The sequence below is a fragment of the Siniperca chuatsi genome, linkage group LG17, assembly GCF_020085105.1.
Source record: "Siniperca chuatsi isolate FFG_IHB_CAS linkage group LG17, ASM2008510v1, whole genome shotgun sequence".
Taxonomy (NCBI): domain Eukaryota; kingdom Metazoa; phylum Chordata; class Actinopteri; order Centrarchiformes; family Sinipercidae; genus Siniperca; species Siniperca chuatsi.
This window is the reverse complement of record NC_058058.1, coordinates 6,438,996-6,460,506: the sequence shown is the minus strand read 5'-3', so window position 1 is coordinate 6,460,506 and position 21,511 is coordinate 6,438,996. Positions and strand designations below refer to the sequence as shown.

General features: G+C 38.8%; 1 protein-coding gene across 4 annotated transcripts in view; it reads left to right on the top strand.

Moving 5' to 3' along the window:
• LOC122864451 overlaps positions 1 to 21,511 on the top strand; it is a 45,833-nt gene that overhangs the window by 20,834 nt on the left and 3,488 nt on the right. For 3 of the 4 annotated variants that reach the window (XM_044171900.1, XM_044171898.1, XM_044171897.1), the window contains 26 exons: positions 1,757 to 1,916; positions 3,327 to 3,394; positions 3,919 to 4,172; positions 4,884 to 5,064; positions 6,246 to 6,449; positions 7,389 to 7,539; positions 8,208 to 8,278; positions 8,639 to 8,731; positions 9,650 to 9,882; positions 10,051 to 10,231; positions 10,568 to 10,762; positions 11,169 to 11,319; positions 11,469 to 11,584; positions 12,814 to 12,960; positions 13,273 to 13,423; positions 13,575 to 13,747; positions 14,020 to 14,155; positions 15,309 to 15,428; positions 15,617 to 15,654; positions 15,843 to 15,960; positions 16,128 to 16,240; positions 16,696 to 16,909; positions 18,646 to 18,938; positions 19,022 to 19,193; positions 20,123 to 20,274; positions 21,176 to 21,290. In XM_044171900.1, the coding sequence (XP_044027835.1) occupies positions 1,757 to 1,916; positions 3,327 to 3,394; positions 3,919 to 4,172; positions 4,884 to 5,064; positions 6,246 to 6,449; positions 7,389 to 7,539; positions 8,208 to 8,278; positions 8,639 to 8,731; positions 9,650 to 9,882; positions 10,051 to 10,231; positions 10,568 to 10,762; positions 11,169 to 11,319; positions 11,469 to 11,584; positions 12,814 to 12,960; positions 13,273 to 13,423; positions 13,575 to 13,747; positions 14,020 to 14,155; positions 15,309 to 15,428; positions 15,617 to 15,654; positions 15,843 to 15,960; positions 16,128 to 16,240; positions 16,696 to 16,909; positions 18,646 to 18,938; positions 19,022 to 19,193; positions 20,123 to 20,274; positions 21,176 to 21,290 (4,000 nt within the window). Of the gene's footprint in view, positions 1 to 1,756; positions 1,917 to 3,326; positions 3,395 to 3,918; positions 4,173 to 4,883; positions 5,065 to 6,245; positions 6,450 to 7,388; positions 7,540 to 8,207; positions 8,279 to 8,638; positions 8,732 to 9,649; positions 9,883 to 10,050; positions 10,232 to 10,567; positions 10,763 to 11,168; positions 11,320 to 11,468; positions 11,585 to 12,813; positions 12,961 to 13,272; positions 13,424 to 13,574; positions 13,748 to 14,019; positions 14,156 to 15,308; positions 15,429 to 15,616; positions 15,655 to 15,842; positions 15,961 to 16,127; positions 16,241 to 16,695; positions 16,910 to 18,645; positions 18,939 to 19,021; positions 19,194 to 20,122; positions 20,275 to 21,175; positions 21,291 to 21,511 lie in introns of those variants that run through there. The other variant, XM_044171899.1, reaches the window with a different exon arrangement.

Here is a 21,511-nt window from a genome sequence, read left to right as displayed (position 1 = left end):
GTGCTGTGCTGTGAGTGGCTGGAGGCCATCAAGAACCCTCGTTTCGACCCAAAAGTTACAACCGTGCTCATGACCAGGGTTCACGGTCTGCGCGTGTGCAGTGACCACTTCAGACATCGGGACTACGTCGGAGGGCAGAGACATTATTACGCTGCGTTGAAGCGAGGTGCTGTCCCGTCACTGTTGCCATGGTCAGAGCCAGAATCAGAAACTGTGCCGACAACATCTCTGGACCAGCAACAGGTAACGTTAGGTCAGCACTGACAGCAAGTGTACCTGAGCAACTGGCGAATATAAATATGTAGCGAAATAACGTTTAGGGCTTGCTGCACGTAAATGTTACCATTACATTTCACAACAGTACACTGGGGGGTATTTTAAATTGTTTTCTGTACGTTAAAATGGATTTCCTGGACCATGTATAATAAAATGCCTCTTTGGCTTAAATACAGTGCATTATAGGTCAGTGTTAAGATAGTTAGTTTCGTTTGCCTGGCCCTTATTGGTTGCATACTGCCACAGATCCAGTTATAGATGCAGCACACAAGAAGGTAATGTTTTCATTTCAGGGCAATGCCACGGAAACTCTTCCTGGGCATGCGCAGTGGCGTCTCTGCCTGTCAGAAATATCCCCTGAGATGAGAAAAAATGTCACTATTATTAGTCAGTGGAGCTGTTTCAAAATAAACCACACTGGCTGCATTCATTGTCATGAAGGAACATGTCATCCAGTCCAGCTGTGTGGTTTAAGTATTTTTTTTAATTATTTTTGGACAAAAATGGAGGTTTGTGGTGCAGAGGAATAAGCTATATAAGGCTTTGGATACACAAGTATTGCTTGTTGCAGGAAACATTAATTGTTGGTTTTGGTCTTTTAATGGAATTTGTTGACAATAACAAATATGTAATATCGCCACGCCGGCCTCATCCTTATTACATGCAAACTTAAAAGGGGTAGGGCTGCAACTAACAAGCATTTTCGTATAGATTAATCTGTCAGTTATTTTCACAATTAATCATTTAGTCTATAAAATGTCAGACAAGTATTTAAAAAAAGTCACAATTTTCCATAGCCCAAGGTGATGTTTTCAGATTGCTTGTTTTGTTGTAACAACAGTCCAGCCCCCTGCCCCCAAAATTAAATTTACAGTGATCAGAAAACAAAGAAAAGCAGCAAATCCTTACATTTGAGAAGCTGTAATCAGAATATATTTGACATTTTTACCTTATAAATGACTAAAATTATTATTATTAGATCATCAAAATTGTTGACAATTAACTTTTTGTTGAGTATGAAAGACACTCTTACAGAATTAACACAGTATACTGTGTAGGATGTGTAAAAAAAAAAAAAAATATATATATATATATATATATATATATATATATATATATATATAAACAAGAAGAAAACCACCAGCAGCCTTATCCTTTTTAAAGAATAAACTACATTATAAAATTCAAAATGGGCAGTTAAAAAAAAAGAAGAAGAAGAGCGTCTGCTGCTGATGTCGGGTGATGTGGTCAGCGTCGCAGTCGGCGTTCCAGTTCATCCCAGAGGTGCTGGTCAGTGCTCTGTGCAGGCCAGTCAAGTTGTTGCAAACCAAACTGGGAAACTCAGACCTGGCTTTGTGCACTGGGGCATTGCCATGTTGAAGCACTGAGACGCTTGCTCACTGGTTAAATGTTTTGCTGAGTTAAATAATTACTCTTCACTATCCCTGACATTCTGTTTTCTTCTTCTGTTATTCTGCAGAAAATCAAGACACCCCACAAATGCACCATGTGCCACACTTCTCGACCGATGTCGGACATGGTTCATTACAAAAGCGATGAGAACATGGTGGAGCTCTTCTGCACTCGCACCTGTGTGACGTCATACAGACTACGGCCCGCAATCGTATACAAGCTTCAAGGTGCGGGACAATAAGTTTGTCTAGAACGCTTTACTTTTATTTTTTCTTGATCCCCAGTTCTCTCTTCACTCCTCTCTCTCCTCCTCCTCTGTACTCAGACCACTGACTGACTCTAAAAACACTACACAGTGGTTAATAATGCTATAAGAAAGGATTTTAAAGATTCCTTAAATTCTAATGGCGACGATCATTTTATCCTCCATCTCGACATGTGTGAGATAAACAGTACAATCATGACGTTCACGTTGCAAAGTAACACACCAGGAATGTGTACTTGCATGAATTTGTTTGGCTAACATGGTGCATTGCTGGGCAACACTAAGTGTTTTGATTTTGTGTCTCTTGACATGTGAATGATGTGGTGTAACTTATTGACAATAAAGTGTTAAAAGGTCAACAATACAGTTTATATGCAGACTAATAAACACATATTTCACACGGCTTGTAGTGACTGAATCCAAATGGAAGATGTTCTGTAGCGTCTCTGCTTTCAAGCTGAAAAAGATTAAATTAAAGTTAATCTGTTGCTGATAGAGAATTAAGGTCATACCTACCGCCTCTTATGCTGCCTGACCTCACCCTTGCTGCCACATGAGAAATGGCATGACGAAATGGAGCGCTGTATTTTTTTTTTTCTATTTACAGGCATTCATCACGCCATCTGACACGCCTCAAAATAGATATTCTACAGTCTGACACAGATTGCAACCACTTTATTAGACCCAGCTCGCACAGTGTGACATTGTTGTCACACAATCTGTTTGGTCTCTCTGTCCTGGCTCAGGAGGTCAGAAGCCCTGATGACCACATGAGGGTCAAAAAAGATTGAAAGGCCTACAGCTCACTCATTGATTATAATTTGTACAAACTGATTCGTTCTCTGTGTTAGGGGGATGACTAAACGGATGATGCATGTTGTTTGTGATTGGCCTGCAGCAATCCTCTGTGTGTGTGTGTGTGTGTGTGTGTGTAAGGAAATGTTTCCTTTGCTGGTAACACTTTAATCCCCTTTATTTAGCATTTATAAGCAGCTTTAAACATTTTATTAATGGTTTATAATACACTATAATGTAGTTGTACGTAGATCTAAGTGTTTATTAATGTATTTGACAACAACTATAACTTCTCCCATAAGTGGAGGCTGCTGTATAAACAGCTAATGAATGACAATATAGTGAAATGTAAAAATCTGTGTATAAGTATAATTTAAGTATAATAATATAAAATATGTCTTCGTAAGAGAAGTTTTAATTGTTGACAGATTATAGTGTATTATAAACCATTTATTGAAAGTTTATATAGTGTTTATGAATTCTAAATAAGGTGTTAAAGTGTCATCCTTTTGGTTAGTTTATGTAGTTCTTGTATTTGCAGTAAACATGATCACATGTTTCTGATTTTTCCCTTCAGGAAAGAAAAGCTCAGCTCGGTTGAAGAAGAGGAAAAGAGGCAAGCAATCAAAACAAAAATTGATTATTGTAAGTATATTTCATACAATAAATAAATTCATAGAGCGACAATAAAAATATCAAGGTATGAGTTAAAGGTCCAATGTGTAACATTTAGGAGGAGCTATTGGCAGAAATGGAATATAATATTTATATGTATGTTTTCATTAGTGTATAATCACCTGAAAAGAAGAATCGCTGTGTTTTCGTTACCTTAGAATAAGCCATTTATATCTACAGAGGGAGCAGGTCCCCTTCCCCAGACACAAATATACATATGTGTATACACGTATACATACATTAACAATATTAATAACAGTGCCTGAAGCACTAACATTTTATTGAATAGGTAGCTAGATAATCATCATCATAATCTTGTTGCTTTTGTTTTCATGTTTTAATGAAGCTTTCTTCTGTGTATTTACTTGATTGAGGCACAGCGGGAAAGCAGAGAGAGACAACTCTTTGTCTGATTCGATCCTAACTCAGCAGGGTTACATGCAAGTCAGGGGCGGCTTCTAATCACTGTACCATAACTGTGCATCATCCCACAGAAGGATGTAAAGATCACTTCAGACTCCACTGTAAGCGAAAATGATGCGTCTGCAGCTGCTGAATCGGACACCACGCCAACTCTGATCATTGCAGACTCGTGCGTTGTCTGTTGCCACTGTGGAAAGAAACTGCCGAGAGGACAGACACTTTACCAGCCGAAGAACTCACTGGAGGTTTTTTGCTCAGCCTCGTGCCTCTCTGAAAGGCATCCCCACATCAAATTAGTCACCAAAAACTGCTACAACTGCTGTCAGTAAGTCCAGGATATTTTCCTTCATATTTTTATACAAATAGGATAATTTGTGTTAGTTTCTTTGTTTATTTGTGCATTTTTATTAAAAAGACAGAGAGAGAGATATTCTGCCAAGAGTGAATCATGGGAATGGATCCAAAATTTAGGCAATTATGTTCCAATTATTTAGCAAAGTTCAACAGTTATAATAAATAATTTTGACTGTCAACTAATTGTTTAACTTGTTCCAGCTTCTCAGTTGTGAGAATATACTGCTTTTCTTGGTCTTATTTGATCATACACTGAAAATCTTTAGGTTTTGGAGTGTTGAACGGACAAAACAAGCAATTTGATGACATCACCTTGAGCTTAAAGAAATTGTGATTGGCATTTTTCACTATTTTCTGTAATTTTATAGAACAAACAATTAATCGAAAAAATAATCGCCAGAACAACGAATAATAAAAATAATCTTTAGTTGCAGCCCTAAAATTTTGTAATGGAACTGTTCAACACCAGCAAAATCTCCTGGCTGGCTGTGTTTTTGTGACAGATTTTGTAGATATTTTGTATTGTGCAGGTCAAGTAGTGCAAACAGTACCTTCAATTCAGGAGACTGAGGTACTGCGGCCAAAGTTCTTCGCCTATTCTTTGACAGAAACAAGGTCTCTCAAAGTATAACTGACAACATTTTTCCTGACTTTGAATCTCATCTTGCTCCTTTTCCCTCAGGGTGATAATGCGGCCTCACAACGTCATCCTGGCTCCGGTGGATGATTCAGGAAACATGAAGGAATTGTGCAGCAACACCTGCCTCTCTTCTGTCAACTCCAAGAGGAACATGGCTGCTCCAAAACCCCCACCTCTAGTAGGACCTCGGTCAGAGTGCAGGATGTGCGCCAAATTTTGCTTTGTAAGGAGAAAATAAATTGCCTTTTAGTTTTTGTTTGACTTTTAGCTACATCATTTCCCAATGCTTTTAATATATTACAATGGGGATTGTGCAGTCAATTACAATGTTGATGTGATATGATATTTAAATAAGTCTGCCTGAAAAGGCTGTTCCATATTTTTCTTATTGTCAACAAATCCTATGAGAAGACCAAAACCAACAATGCTTTGGTTTGTCTGTCAATACTTTCCGACTTCCTGTCTGTGGCAATGAGACCCAAGCAAATATACTGTATAGTTTTATTTTTTATTTTTTAAAAAAGGCTGTCATTTCCTAAAACAGCTGGCCACTGTAGTTTTTGGCAAACGTTACTTAAACAGCTGTAAATAGTCCATTTGTTGGGGACTGTTTATAGCCATTTCAACTATTACACAAGCATTTCCGGCAGCGGTGTTAGTGGCATTGACTCAAAATAAACCACCGTTTCCATGTTCATAATGAAAAAACGTGTCACCCAGTTCAACAGTGTGGCTCATGACATATACACAAACATCTATGAAATAAAGCACAACAGTCCATTGGTTATAATCAATTGCTAATTCAAGCTCTAAGTCACAGATAGCCAGCCAGTGAAAAGGACCCTTGTGAACACATATTGATGACGTTTGTTCAATAGAGAGTATGTGACCCTCTCATAACCAGCCTGTGGAGCCTGTGGAGCCATTGTCGTCGTCCATTCTTCATAAAGGGGTGGATGTTTTTTCCTCCAGTGTCTCAGCAGTATCCGTTTAGCTGTCCAAAATAATCCCATCTCCTTTCAAAAGAGAAGTCAGAGTCCTGAAGTCCAGTGGTTTAGCCCAAGTTTTTCACTTTTTCAGAGACCTGGAACTTCATGTTAAAGGGACAGTTCACCCCAAAATCTTACCTGTAGTGCTATTTATCCATCTAGATTGTTTTGGTGTGTGTTGGTCTACAACACAGAGGAATAAGCTATAACAGGTTATACTCGTTAGTAGGATTTATTCATTAACATCTTTTCATGAGAGATTTAGAAAATATCAAAAAGAATATCACTAGCCTTATCCTTTTTAAATAATCAAATAATCACAATTACCACAAATATGAAAAATATGAATTATATTTTTTTCTATTTACAATAATTACCCTGTAGTAACATATACATGCTCCTTTGTCATCTGCAGTGCAAATTCAAGCTGACCCTGGATGGCATAATGCACAGAATTTGCAGCGATGCCTGCTTCATCAACTACCACAAAGTCAACAACTTGCCTGTGTTTACTTGTGACATCTGCAGCTCCGTCTGCCTCGACAAACAGTTCATGCTGAAGATGGAGGACGGCAGTAAAACCATCTGCAGTGAAGAATGTCTGGTCAAGTTCAAAGAGGTGCAGAAATCAAATGTCAAAATCATGGTCACTTCATTTCACCAGGATGCATATTACAAAGTTATAAATTCACAGTCAACATCCAAGCAGTGTGTCTGTACAGGCAGCATGAGTCGGTCTGTCAAATATCAAACTTATTTCCTTAGATTTTGCACAGTTTGAATTATTTTGCAGTAACTGTGAAATATGGCTCGCCCCTCTCATTATCATATAAGGATGAGGAAAATGGGAAATATTGCTTGGGAAAAAAAGAAATAGATGAATAATTTAATGTGTGCCCAGACCAAAAAGTAAAATGGAAAACTAAGGAGCTGAAAAATAAAATGAGTGAGTAAAAGATAAATAGAAAATCAACTGATTGGTAGTTGAAGGAACAATATAAAGCTTTATTTTTGTTTTTGCACTCCATTTTAATTATTTAACCAACTGTATTATTTATTGATATTTTCACTTATACTTTGACTAGTGGGATAATCTTTTATTACCTTTTGGGGGCCCCATTTTAGTTTAGTTTATTTAAACTTCAGGTCACCATGTGATAAAAAATGTGTTGATCAAAAAAACCGAAATGCAGTCAAGTCTTGAAATATATGCTGCTTTTCGAAGATGTTTGGATATTAAAACATGCAACCAAACAGAAAAACATGTATGCCTTTAATAACACTTTAATATTTGACAAAACGCAACACATTTGCAGCTTATATACAAACAGCAAACAAACAACGAAATAACTTATTTTCTGAGAGACTCAAAAATCAGCCTTGCAGCAAGGTTGGTTGTTAAATACAATTGAAAGTTCACAGGTTCAAATAAATCTCACATCAACACCATTATCTGAACCTGTCTGACCAGCAAAATGTCTAAATTGCAAAAATCATGTTGAGTGGACTGATCCTGCACTGTGCCTCACATTGCCTGCTGTTTTTTATAACTTTGCAGAAAATTGAGAAACCTCAGCTGTGCCCCATGTGCCAGACGTCCCACCAGATGTCAGACATGGTTGAAAATAAAAACGATGAGGGCAGGTTGGACTTCTTCTGTAGCAACAGATGTATGATGGTACACAGGGCTCAATCTTTCACAGTTTCAGGTACTGCAGTCATTTTGTATTATTTTTTATAAAAAAGTAGCTCTTCCCTTTTCTCCCACTTTCACTCTCTCCACTGCCTTTATTTGCATTGTCTAATTACTTTTGCACTGAATTATAGAATAATTTCTAACCTTTGGGCGGCTGTGGCTTAGTGATTTAGCGGGTCATCCACCAATTGGAAGGTCGGCAGTTCGATCCCAGCTTCCCACATGCTGAAGTGTCCTTGGGCAAGACACTGAACCCCAAATTGCTCCTGAGGGCTGTGCCTTCGGTGTGTGAGTGTGTGTGAATGATTAGTTAGTTTCTTTGGACTGAGCACTTGGCATCTGCCATCAGTGTGTGAATGGGGTGAATGTGATATGTAGTGTGAAGCGCTTTGAGTAGTCGGAAGACTAGAAAGGCGTTATACAAGCACACTCCATTTACCATTTGACAGCAGTTTACAAACATTAGACAAAGAATAGGTGATGCTTACTTCACTCAGTAATAATGTTCAGTGAATATGGGTAACACTAAAACCAGAAACATTTATTTTCCTCGTTTCCATCCCTTCATTGAGTTAGAGCTCATCTGTTATGCATGCACTGCTTAATTCATCTTTGCTAAGCTTGAGAATGTGGTCTCTCTGTTGACCATAATTTTCCCCTTTTTAACCATGTCTTTTGTAGGAAGGAACAGCCCATCATTTGAAGAAAATGACATTAAAGAAGTGAAACCATCGCTACCAAATTTGGACTGTGTGAGTATTATGTGTAACAATGTATTCTGTAATGATTGTTATACACTGCTTCAAGGCATGTCTTTAAACCACATTTTTGATTTGAGCGGCCACAGCATGAATATGGTTTCTACAGTTTTTGTAGTGATGGGTGTGATGTACAATTTAGCAATATGACCGATTTTGTTGCTGATAAGTAATAACACTAGAAAGTTGGACTACAGCAAAGTATTTCTTCTCCAGGTGGGTTGCAGTGTGTACACGTAAGAAAGTAGATTCGCCAAATTACACACCTGTTAGATTCATCACAATTCTCCACACAGACTTCTCTGTTGTAAATGTTACACAGCTAATCCGTCTCTCTCTTCACTCCTCGTCAAGATAAAAGAAGAGCCCAATGATGATGAGTACAACCAGAATCTCTCATCTTCCATCTCCACAGAAGACATCAAAGACGAACCTAATGTGGCTAAGGTAGGACAACATGATACGGTTCATAGGAGACAAGCAAGCATAAAGCGTGTATTTTATGTATACGTCACCATAAGACAGATGTTTGAGATAACATTCATTACATCAAGAGTTCAGCATTGAAAATGTTACTTACATGTAAGTAAAAGTTTGTTGTAGTTAGTTGAGATGGAGCTGATTTCAACTGCACTAAAGTGTTGGGCAGACCCGCAAAACGTCATACTTATAAAGCCATTTCTGTCTGGAATGAGTCCTAAAAACCTTATTTTAATTTAAATCAACTTATTTAAGGATGTTCTAGAAATGTGTGTCTGTATCTGAATAACAGGTTACGGTACTGGAATTATGAAAAAGCTACAACCTCAACAAGTTGAAATATTCTTACTACACTGGCAGATCAGATTTTTTTTTGTTTTTCACTGAACAATACACCATGTTTTAGAAGCTGACCATTTGTTTTGTATGAAAAATAATATGAGAGATATGTAAAGTAACAAATAACTACAGTTGTCAAATAAATGTGTTGGAGTGTAAACAGACAGTAGCGTAAAATGCAAATATTCAAGTAAAGTACAAGTACCTCAATACAGTTGAGTAAATGTACTTAGTTACATTTCCACCACTGCATTTGAAACAGGTCTTTCTCATCATTCATTTCTAAAATTATTGTTTGACCCTGTTACATGATTTCTACTGTTCAAGGATATTCATGCCCTTCTGCCTTAAACAATGATTGATTTAATAGTGATATGAATAGTATTGTAGATGGTGTTGTGGTCACTGATACTGATGAGGAAAACAATAGAAGAGACACAATAGTAGACATGTAGAAATCTAAATGACCAGCAGGTTACTGTGCATCAAAGTCCCCTGACAACTACACCATCACTGCGCATCATCCTACTGTTCTGTTTTTGACAGGAGGACTTGAAAATTGGTTCAGTCTTCTCCTTGAAGGGAGACTCCACGTCGACAGTGCCCACTCTCACCCACATGGATTTGCCTGCGTCTTGCTCCAACTGCAAAAAGGTCCTGATGGACGGAGAGACTGTTTATCAGAGGAAGGGCCACGCAGATATCTTCTGCTCCACCTCCTGCCTTTTGAAATTTTACCAAATGAAACAAATTAAGAAGACCTGCCACTTCTGCCTGCAGTGAGTCATACAGTCGTTTGTTTATTTGCTGATCAATGCTGTTTCATTTGAAGAAATTCACTTAATTTTAAATGTCCTTCAGCTAAACTGATCTCAGCTGTTTTTACACATTTTCAGTGTCAAAGATTGTAGACTTTGAACCAGTCTCATCCTTCCTCTTTCTCTCAGGGCAATAACACAGCATCAGGATGTCCTCCAGGCCCCGGTGGATACTGAGGAGACAATGAAGGATTTCTGCAGCCAGACTTGCCTGTCCTCCTTCAGCTACAAGAGAATCATGTCCACCAAAATACCCATTGTGCCACTTGCGTCACAGTCACAATGCAGCATGTGCAGCAGATATTGCATCGTAAGAGACAAGGGAACAGATTCCAAAATATAAAATTATACTTTTTTTTATTGTAATAATGAAGAACACTTCCTGCTATAAGAATTATATTATAAACTAACTATAGACTGTGTTTTTTTTTTTTAAATATCTATAGTTGTGTGGTTATGGCCACCTTCTGATTATATTGAACACATTTTTTTCTCGATAGGTCATCTTTTTTAACCAAAGTTTTAGTTATAACCTTTTTATAAATGTTACATATAAAACTAAAAATAAAATCTTCAACTGACTGCCCTTTGTTATCCCGGTTTGTGTGAATTGAAATTAGTATGAATTTTGTTTATTCTCCTGCAGAGCAAACATGAGGTCATACAGCAGGGCGTCGTCCAAAAGATCTGCAGTGATCCCTGCTTTCTCCGCTTCTGCAACATGAACAACCTGTCCATCTGTGAGAACTGTCGCTCTCACTGCAGCACACCTGTCGTTCTCAAGATGGAAGATGGCAGCAAAAAACTCTGCAGTGCAGAGTGTCTGGCCCAATTCAAACGGGTAACAAAATGTTAAAACATTTGTCATATGTCAAAGAACATTTTTTTTAAATATCCGTACATTTTGGACCTTTTTGTAAAGCTACGGAACTACTTTTAAAGGCTTGTTTCAGTGTCGAGTTTAGTTTTTTGTTTGTTTTTATGGGAATGAAACAGAATTATTTAAGTAGAAGGCAGTGATAAAATAGAATAAAATAAAATAAACAAATGTTATTAAAGGTCTATCCTGGGCAAAATAAAAATGCAGTGATGATATAACAAAAACAAAAAAATAAAAAGGGAATAATCTTTGGAAAAACATTCATATTCACCTGCTCTACAAGTTGCTCATGATCAAAATGCTCTGAGTTACATTGAGTTGTGGATGGACTTAATATTCTCTCTGTGCTGTTTTTGTTACTTTTCAGAAAATCAAAACGCCGCAGCCATGTGCCATGTGCTGCACCTCCCATTTAATGTCAGATATGGTTGAAAATAAAAACAGTGAGGAAATGGTGGAGCTCTTCTGTACCAGCAGTTGTGTGATGGCATCCAAGATCCAGGCTGTCAGTGCATCAGGTATTGGACTGTAATTTTGGCAAGACAGCTGCTCTTTGTCTTTGTCCTTCTTTCTTTTGTTTTTCTATCTATAATAAGGTTCAAGCTCTCAGTGAATCAAGTAATTCTGTCATAATGGTTTCTAATATGAAACCTCTTTTTCTCCACAGGTACTCCATTGAATTGTGATAACTGTGGGAAGATGACAATACCAGCCTGCCACCTTGCCATGTCAGATGCCTCCATCAGAAACTTTTGCACTCTAACCTGCGCCATGGCTTTTAAGGTAATGCAACCTATGGCTTATATAATGTTTAAAACTCTTAATTATATGATTAATGAACCAATAGTGGTAGAAGTAGCTGTATTTATGCTAGATATCTGCCAACCATACAGTATCTTATGTGAGTGACAACTCTAAGGAGCCATTTAGGAGATGAAGGGCTGCATACATCAGACATTTTCTGTTAGTTAGGGTGGAGATGTTCTGTGCTATTTTCTGCTGAAAGGAATGTACTTTTGGGCAATGCCATACTATTTGTATGAAGGGGCCCGGTGCCATTTCGACACGATGTACAGTAGTTAATTTTGAGTCAATCCTGCATACACTGTCCTGATATTGTAAATACTCACCAATGTTTTGAATGTCTATTAATCCGCAAAATAGTTCCTAACAAATGCACTATTTGCTCCTGTTTGAGTAACATTTGCCAATAACTACAGTGCTCCACTGAAATACTAAGACTTTTAAAAACAGTGTTATATTCGTGACCTGTTTTTAAAGATTTACGTCTTCGATAGGAACCAACGGGCTTGGGGCTGAAAGGTACAGACAGGGTAGGGAAGTCAGAAAGTATTGAGAGACGGACTAGTCAACTTTTTGTTTTGGTCTTTTCATGGGATTTGTTGACAATAAAACAAATTTGAATATTGCCCTTCTTTAAGTTAGTTTCAGTTAATTTATTTCATTTTACCCTTCTGTAAAGTTCACCTTAAATGATAAATGGGATTTTGTAGTGTGATGGATAAATAAGAAAAAGTGGGGATAGATGATGAAAATGGCATTGTTTTTATCAAGTCACTGCTGATTAAATTAAAGCAAATTATCAACAATTCCCTTAAAGAGACCAAAATCAACAATACATTTATCCTAATGAACTCTGTCATTGACTGGTGACCTGTCCAGGGTGTATCAGCTGGGATTGGCTCCAGCCACCCCATGACCCTCTAAAGGATATAAGCGGATATAGCTAATGGATGAATTGATTCATCCTACTAATAAAATTACTGATGTAGCTTATTCCACTGTGCCAAAGACCGCTGCTGTCTCCCCAATAAAACATTAACACATAAAGGAGCCATACCATTGCACTGGGTGACATGTTCCTTCATTACAATTAACATGACCAGTGTACTTTGTTGTAGATGGCCAGTTTACTCTATGACCATTTTCCCTAAGTGTTACATTAGATACTAGATACTGTATAAATATTATTTTGCTTTTTTGTGCCACAGGAGACCCAGAAAGACATGAATGCTGCCACTAACCCAACAGGAGCCCTTGACCAAACCCAATGGGATTTCCTCAAACCACCAGAGAAACTGCCATGTGCTCAGTGTCGGCGCATTATAAAAGCTGCACCCAAAGTCATCCAGAAAAAGGTCTGTTAGGTTTTTAAGATAGAATAGGCAACTCAAGCAAAAAGCTATTAGGATGTGATAGTGTAACATTCAAAGAACTAGCTGGGAAGGTCAGCCCCCTCCCCCTTCCTCAACCACTATTGTGGAGGTACCCTTGAGTGAGGCTTGTAAATCCCAGCTGAACCAGTGGATCTCATGTTATGTCCACAGTTTTACAGTTTTATTATGCCAGTGTTTACCTACCAGCTGAACCTCTCGCTGTGATAGCTTAGAAACGGTAACATACACTATGACATTTGTGTTAAAATACACTGTGTGTGTGTGCGTGCACAGGGCAAAATGAATTTTGTGTGTAGCCTGGCCTGTTCTCAAGAGTTTAAGAGGGTCAACAACATCACGGGCAAGTGTGAATATTGTAAGAATGAAAGGATCATCAGAGATGCCAAGAGGGTCGACAACAAAGACTGCTACTTCTGCAGTGACGGTAAGAGGACACATGAAAGTGTCTAATGCAGGATTGTGTAGCCTAGTTTGTGTTGTGCACGTTACTGTAAATGATATTGTGAGAAAAAGAGTAAACAAGTACAAACTGCGTGAAATTCAGGATTAAAAACATCTCCTTTCTCTCCTCCCAGGCTGTAAGATGCTCTTTCGACATGAGCTGGAAAAGGAGTGGGGGGAACACTGTGGCTCGTGTGCTTACTGCCTCTCCATCTCTAAGACGGTGGTGACGGCACAGTATAAAGGCACTGAAGAGAAGTTCTGCTCTGAAGATTGCAACTCAAATTACAAAATGCTCTTCTGCCATGTAAGTAGAGGTGGAAGTTCAGCCATTGCACAAATTACCTGACCACCATTCTAGATAATGTAGTGTTCAAGTGTGTGTCCTTTGTTTAGATTAGATCATGTAAATCGTGCTTTAAAATTACAGTTATATAATGTTAAAAAATGAAATCATTAATCCACTTACTGACTTGTGTTTGTGCACAGCCCCTCAATGTTTTTTTTAGCCCACTAAAATATTTTGTGTTCTTTTATGTTTCTTGAAATATTTAGAGTTTTTCCTTCTCTTTCTCTCAGGTTGCCAAGTGTGACACCTGCAGACACGAAGGGAAACTGAGGCAGAGTCTTCCCATGTTGGGAGAGGTCAAACACTTCTGTGACCTGAAATGTCTCCTACATTTCTGCAACAAAAAAGTCCAGATGGTCAATACAGGTATGTATTGTTGTTGCCATCTGATGTTTTGTTTGCCTGTTTTATTGCTAGCAGCCCTGTTTGTTACCTTATCCAGCTCTTAAAAGTCTAGATTTTATTACATTGTTTTCTTCTGGTGGCAATGCAACGTATATCATGAAGAGTGCAGTTAAGTCTAGTAAATCAGAATCAGAAATACTTTATTGATCCCCGTAGGGAAAATCTTTGTTACAGTAGCTCGCCTTTACGTCAGTGCACACAGGAGAAAGTACTAGAAAACGATATGATACACTATAAACACTATAAAACAGGTCAGAAATAAATTAAGTATCATGTCGGTATAAGTATAAGATAAACTAAGTGTCGAGTACCAAGTGGGTTTACTGGTTGATGATGAAAGTAGTTACTTAAGTTTGGAAGAAAAAAGGAAAGTTAAATGTTGGAAAAAGTAAGACGACGAGACGGAGCTACGGCAACAGGCAACATGCGGGCTGGCGCATGCGCACATAATTTTTTCCAGCCTTTTTCCAAAGCCTACAGTGGAATTCACTGCTTGGGGAAGAAACCAGTATATTTACCTCCAGGCCAAAATGTAATATTCTTAAACCTGCTAGAACAGATTTTTAGGCCACTTGTGGGCAGCGGAAACAAGTTGTGAACATAACACTGACATATCATCACCTTTTAAGTTGATATGGTGAACTTGTTAGCAAACGGCTGCTTATTTACACATCCAGCAGTTACAGAGCAACATTATGCAAACATAGTGTTTCTGGACACTCTCTTTTAGCTCTGGTTTTGCTCAACTCCTGAGGGAAATATCTGTTTCTTTAGCTGCTAATGCTCCACTATGTTCACCAGCTAGTTGCTAACTGTGTCTGTTATAAAAATTGATTATACCCGCTTTAAAGTAATAAGTAGATTGTGTTAGGATTGTAACAGGCACAATCTCTAACACAATAAGGCCTCATTCAAGTCATTTACAGACATCAGACCTGTAGCAGTTTAAGTTGGATGTGATCCAGACCTGGGGTGGATTTTCAGTTATAGACCCAAGATCTGGTTTGAGTCAGGTCACAGGTTTTTAGGAGATCAGATCTTAAATGTAGTTTATATTTATTATATAAAATGTTATGAGATCAATAAGTAACTCCTCTTTGTTTCCTGCCAACAGTCTCTTCACCTCCTGGATCTGCAGGCACAGTGGAGTCCTCCCCGGTCATCGCTAACGTTATCTCACTTGCTGGCGCTTTGGCCAGGCAGCCCAGTGCCTCTGCCAGCTCTGCACAGCATGGTACACACACACACACACACACACACACACACACACACACACACACTATGTATGCACATACTGTAGAATAGCTATTAACTGTGAGAAATAATCAAGATGCTTCATATACTTTGTTGCTATAGATATGTTATATCTATATGTATAGATATGTTTGTTTTTCTGACTCAGACTCTGTCATTTCTCCACAGTCTCTGTCCCTGACATTCAAGCAAAGGTTGTTGGACATGTAAGTTTACTCCAAAAACCAAGTCCTCCACACATAGTACACAAAATTAGCCAAGATATACAGTAACCTTAATAGCTGCATGAGAATTTGAGACACAACACTAAATGCAGATCATTCGTACACCTTTCTGATATTTGAATTATTGTTATTGGTGTTGAAGATGTTTTCATTATTTGTCTGTTCTTCAGGCCAGTATTCAAACAGTCCCCAAAGAACTGAAGAACAAGTCCCTGCTCTGCACACCGTTGGTCCATAACAAAGGAGTCTCCTGTACAACACAGACTGTCGACACAGAAGCGCAGACAGGTAAAATTTACTTCCAGGATTTTTAAATGCTCAGCCAAATTAACTTTTGTGTGATGCAGGGACTTACAAAACAATTCACAAAATATACAAATACGAAGATGTACACACATAACCTCTTTCTGGGATTAAGAGCTTTGATGTTTGTTTTCTTTTTCTGTTGTGTGCAGACAACTTTGTACCCAAAGTCATAGTCCTGCCTGTCCCAGTGCCGGTGTATGTTCCTTTGCCCATGAACATGTATAGCCAGTACACACCAAAGCCAGTGGGCCTGCCCTTACCGGTATGTGAAACACCTCTCGAGAACCTTGTTTTACTTTCATCACATACAAATATCAAATACATGCACGTATACAGTAAATGCTCTCATTGGATTTTCTTAAATGGTGCTTAGCTAGGTCCAGGTTATGCCATCAGAAAAAAATCAGTAGTTGTCAAGAAAATTGCTCGAATCTGCAGCCTCTCTAGAACATAGAGGAATAAGATTTGGGCTCTCAGGCGTCCTTGTGACCGAACTGTTTAAGACACATACCGCATAACAGCAACATCCTCAGTCTGAGTCCAGCCAGGAACCTGAGCCACAAGTCATCCCCACGTTCTCCGCCCTCCCTTTGGTTACTGTCACTCTGTACTGTCAAAGTCAATATTAAATGTCCTAAAAGTAATTCCATGTTGGTCCAACTGATATCACTATCAGATTTTACAGACTCTGTTTTTCCCAAACTGTCCCTGCCGCAGCTGCCTGTGCCCATGTTTCTTCCTGTGACGCCGGACAGCCATGACCCAACTGTGAAATCCATGAAGGAGAGGATCCAGCCCGACCCTTTTGAGGGAGAGCCCTACTTCATGTCTGAAAAGAAGAAAACACAAGATAGGAACGAGAGAGAGGACAGGCAGAAGGACAGAGTGGTGACAAAAGAGGGACAAAGACAGGAAATTCACACTCCAAAGGGTAAGACATTTGATGAACATGAAGTGAAGTGATGATACTGTTACTCTTGGATTTGAGGAAGGAAGGAAACAGCTGTCACACAAGAGTTGAAGCTGGTGTAGAGTTCAGGGTTGCCATGTTGCAAGCCTCGGCACAAATGCGTGCATTGTAAAGAGAACTCTTTTTAGTGCCCACATGTGCAACAGAGGAAAGTGTCTTGTTTATTCAACCAAAGTAAATAAAAACTAATAAAACATGCAGACTGTGAACAGCCTTTGAAGGGACATCTTAAAGGGACAGTTCACTTCACTGAACTTTAAACAATTAGGAATTCACAAAGAATGAATTGCGGCCACTGATAGCACCATGAATTGCGCATCATTTGCAACCGCTATCTGCGCCGTCTCAAGGTCTGATTCACAAAAGATATTGCGCTAATGATATTACAGCGTAAAAACATGCCCAAGTTTTGCAGCTGAGTGCAATTTGCCATTGTTTCGCGTCTGTTAAATGTTCATCTGCAATTCTCTGTTGTGGTCCCAGTGATATTTGTTCTTAAGGTGTATTGAAGTAGCATATCACATGACATGACAAGTCTGGGTGTGACGCCCTTTTATGAATGCGTTCAGTTACCACCAACTCTCCGAAGACGCTAATAATTTCACTTTAACCGCGTGTGGCTATTAGCGCTGGTGTTTGTGAATTTGACCTTGTTTTTCAGTGAGGCTTGTTTGCATAGAAAGGGGCCAATTTTGCGCCAAATGTATGCACATTACCTAATTTACATATAGCACCGGAGCACCGAGACGCGGTTTCTTTTTGTCGTATTTATGCAGGTTTAGCGGCAGCAAAAGCTGCGCAATCCTTTTGTGAATTCGCCCCTCAGTGTTATTTTGTCACAGCACCACAGATACACTTGATGAATTTTAGATTTTAAGCTTCTCTTTCGCAAACCTTACCTGTTTTATTTTATTTATTTGGAAGGGACCATGTACAATATTTAAACACGACATTTTACTGCACAGTTAGCTTAGAGCTAATTTTTATCTGCAGTCCCTTTGCTGATCACAATTAAAACATACACACACTGACCTATAATACTAAATATACAGGATAGAACATATAAATGTCTGCATCTCATTATCACCACGTGTCAAATGTGGGTTACTGTGAACTTTATCAACACCTACATACTTTTGTGAGTTATAAACAGTTTAATAATACAAAGCAGCTCTACGTGAAATGACTGCTGTAAGAAATCAAGGAGGGTCTTAATCCCACAGGAGAAACAGATAAAGGGGTTTTGCTCATGTCCTTGAGTTGGACAAATTTTCGAGACCGCTTTTGAAGAAGTAGAGGCTGTAACTCACAGTAGACCCACATATGTGAGCCCTATAAATTTGTCAATGCTTTCCTGACGACTAAAATTATTGTGTTTTCTCATCTATTTTTGCTTTAATGTGGTTTAGTGCTGTTTATGTTTTCTCTTTTTCTTCTTCTCTCAGTGAATATTGCGTCTGTGTTAGCTTGTGTAACATAATTGTGCTGCCATGTTGGCCAGGACTTTCTTGAAAATTTGATTAAGATCCTAACACACCATCCATGTTAAATAAAGGCCACAAAAGGGGGGATATTAAAAATGTTGCTGTCATTCATAATAGCCCCCTCTCTGTTTTGATCTTATAACAAAAACATGGAAACTCTCCGGCTCCATACTGGTTTATCCTTAACTTCATCATCATCTTCATCATTTTCAGAGCACACCAGTAACTGTAGTGATGACTTGGATACAGATCATCAGGCCACTTTCAACAACCAGGAAGACTCCTTCTCTGACACCAGCTTTGGGTCGCTCAGTCGACCACACACCCACGAAAACCCACCTCCAGTTTTAGAAGTGGGCATGCCCAGTGAGGCTCAGCCTGAGCTCCCACCTCCAGCTCCTCCTCCTGCTCTGGAGATGAGAGAGGACCCCCAGAGCTCACAGAGCCCTGCACCAGCCCGTCCTCTATTAAAACAAAGTGTGGGGAAAGTCCACAACAAGAATAAGGTAACAAACCACCTGAGAAATGAGTTTAGAAGCTGTGGTATCATCCTTCTGTGGCGTTATCTTTGCTCTCCTCTCTATCCAAGGAGGGTAAGCTGCAACAGTTGTCCAAGGCAGCTAAAGAGGAGACATCTCAAAGAGACCTTTCCAAGGCCATGTCAAAGAAGCACCATAAACTGAAGAGTCAATGTGGAATTGATGCCTGGAAGAGATGGATACAGTGGAGGAAATCACAAACCAACCTGGACATCATTTCTCGTATGTTTTTCCGTCTTTCTTCCTTTTTTTTTTACAATTACATTTTTAGTAAAACTTAAAGGTCCAGTGTGTAACATTTAGGAGGAGTTATTGGCAGAAATGGAATATAATATTTATAAGTATGTTTTCATTAGTGTATAACTGCCTGAAAATCGTTGTGTTTTCATTACCTTAGAATAAGTTGTTTTTATCTACAGAGGGAGCGGGTCCCCTTCCATGGAGGTTGCCATGTTGCACCGCCATGTTTCTACAGTAGCCCAGAACGGACAAACCAAACACTGGCTCTAGATAGGGCCTTTTGGGTTTTTTGCGAGTTACTTACTGTGTCACGTTAGCATAATAAAATAATGAATGCAAGTTACTTATTGCTAATTATATTTTTTACATCACAGCTCATAGAAAGACTGCATGCTCTTACTTTGAAATGCGGAAATGACGTCATCAGCAGGCGATCGCGTGCTATCCAAAAATGGCAGAGTGAATGTCTTTGGGTTGTGGATTGGTGATGGGGCAAAACAAGCAATTTGATGACGTTATCTTGGGCAATGGGAAGTAACAATGAGTATTTTTCCCTCTATTTTTAATTTTTTTTAATTTTTCTTTTTAACATTTTATAAACTAATCAGTTTATTAAAAAACAATCAACAGACGGAGAGCTCTGTTAGCCGAATGGTTACAGTGCATGCAACATAACTGCAACACCCCTGCCTCAGTTTCAGCTGCTGCTTGTCGTACCCCTCTCTATCTCCCCTTGTTTCTTGTCCTCCTCTTCACTGTCGACAAAAGTCAGTCGCAGCCCTAAACCTGAACTGATTTAACAACATATGAGGAATGAGATGGCGTCGGGCTTTCACTGCTGTCTGAAACAAATACAACATGGCTGACACATCCTCTGACGCTTTCTCCTGACTCTTTTCTTCTGTTATTAGCACATGCTGTGACATTAAAGGAGGATGTTCTTCTCTGCTCTGTGACCGAGCTGAGTGGCAGCCTCTGTTGTTTCATCACTGAGGTGAAACAACCTGACGGAGAGCCGTACTCCCCCGACAGCCTGTTCTACCTCTGTCTCAGCATACAACAGGCAAGACGAGCAACACTGCGCGCACACAAACACACATTTACAGTACACTATGACTTGCTGTGTGAGACATCTGTCTCTTCATGAATATTTTTGCCCTCTTGATCTTTTTGGGGCAGCCATTTTTGTCCTTTCTGGTGAGACTTTGTTGTACCCAATTGATACTTCTAAGATGTTACATATCATTGTATAAACAGACTAACAAGACTTCTCTTATTTTACTAGCAAGTTTATTGACATGAGAAAACTGAGTGAGTGTATTAATCAGGTATAAGTAGGCTTGACAAGTAATAGAGGTCTTGTTGAGGTGTGGTCTTGCTCCTTATTCCAAAGTTAACTTTTATAAATTATCTACATTATTCATGTATATTTTTTTTGTTAATTTAGTTTATAACATGATGCAGGAGACTCAGTAAAAGTAAGAAGCTAAATCAACATGTGCCTTAATTCATAATGCATAAAACAACAACACTTTTAAAAGTTTTATAAACATTCTTCACATCAGCTTGTTTCGCAGGAAAAATAAGTTATAGGTGCAACAGTTGTTATCGCTTTTTTTTTTCTAATCTTCATAACATTTTACACTTTAACCCACCAATACTATCTCTGGGCATATGCAGTATGTTTTTGGTGTTGATTCTATGAACATTGGGACACTTTGATTATAATTTACTTAATTTCCAAAATCCAATCCTCTGTATTGTCACGTGCTGAACAAGGGACTGATTTGAGTCGCACCCTGTATTGTATCGCCTCTACAGCACCAGCGCCCTCTGCTGGAAGCTTTCATACACATTCATTCTCCTCTTCTCAGTGGCTTTTGCAAACTGAAGAGCGTACACCTTCAGAAATCATTTGGGACAACAGTGTAGAAGGTCACACAGTTCTTGTTGTTTCTCTTTAGTACCTGTTTAGGAACGGTCGTATGGAGAACATATTCAGTGATCTGATTTACAACGAGTTCTCCACCGAGTTCACCAAGATCCTCAAAGGTTTCAAACCCTCAATCACAGCCAGCGGTGAGTCGTCATGTCTTTTTTTCTGTCTCTGATCAACTCAGATTGTCCAGATTTATGCCATTTGCGCTCATTGGCCACAACCAGAAAAGCCACGTTAAGGCGTCAATTTTTGTTGTGTTAACATGTACAAATATTTCGTGTTAATACCACAAAACTCTACGTGTTAATACACATTTTAATGAAGTCTTAACAAGAAAGATGTTACTTGCACAAATGGCGTT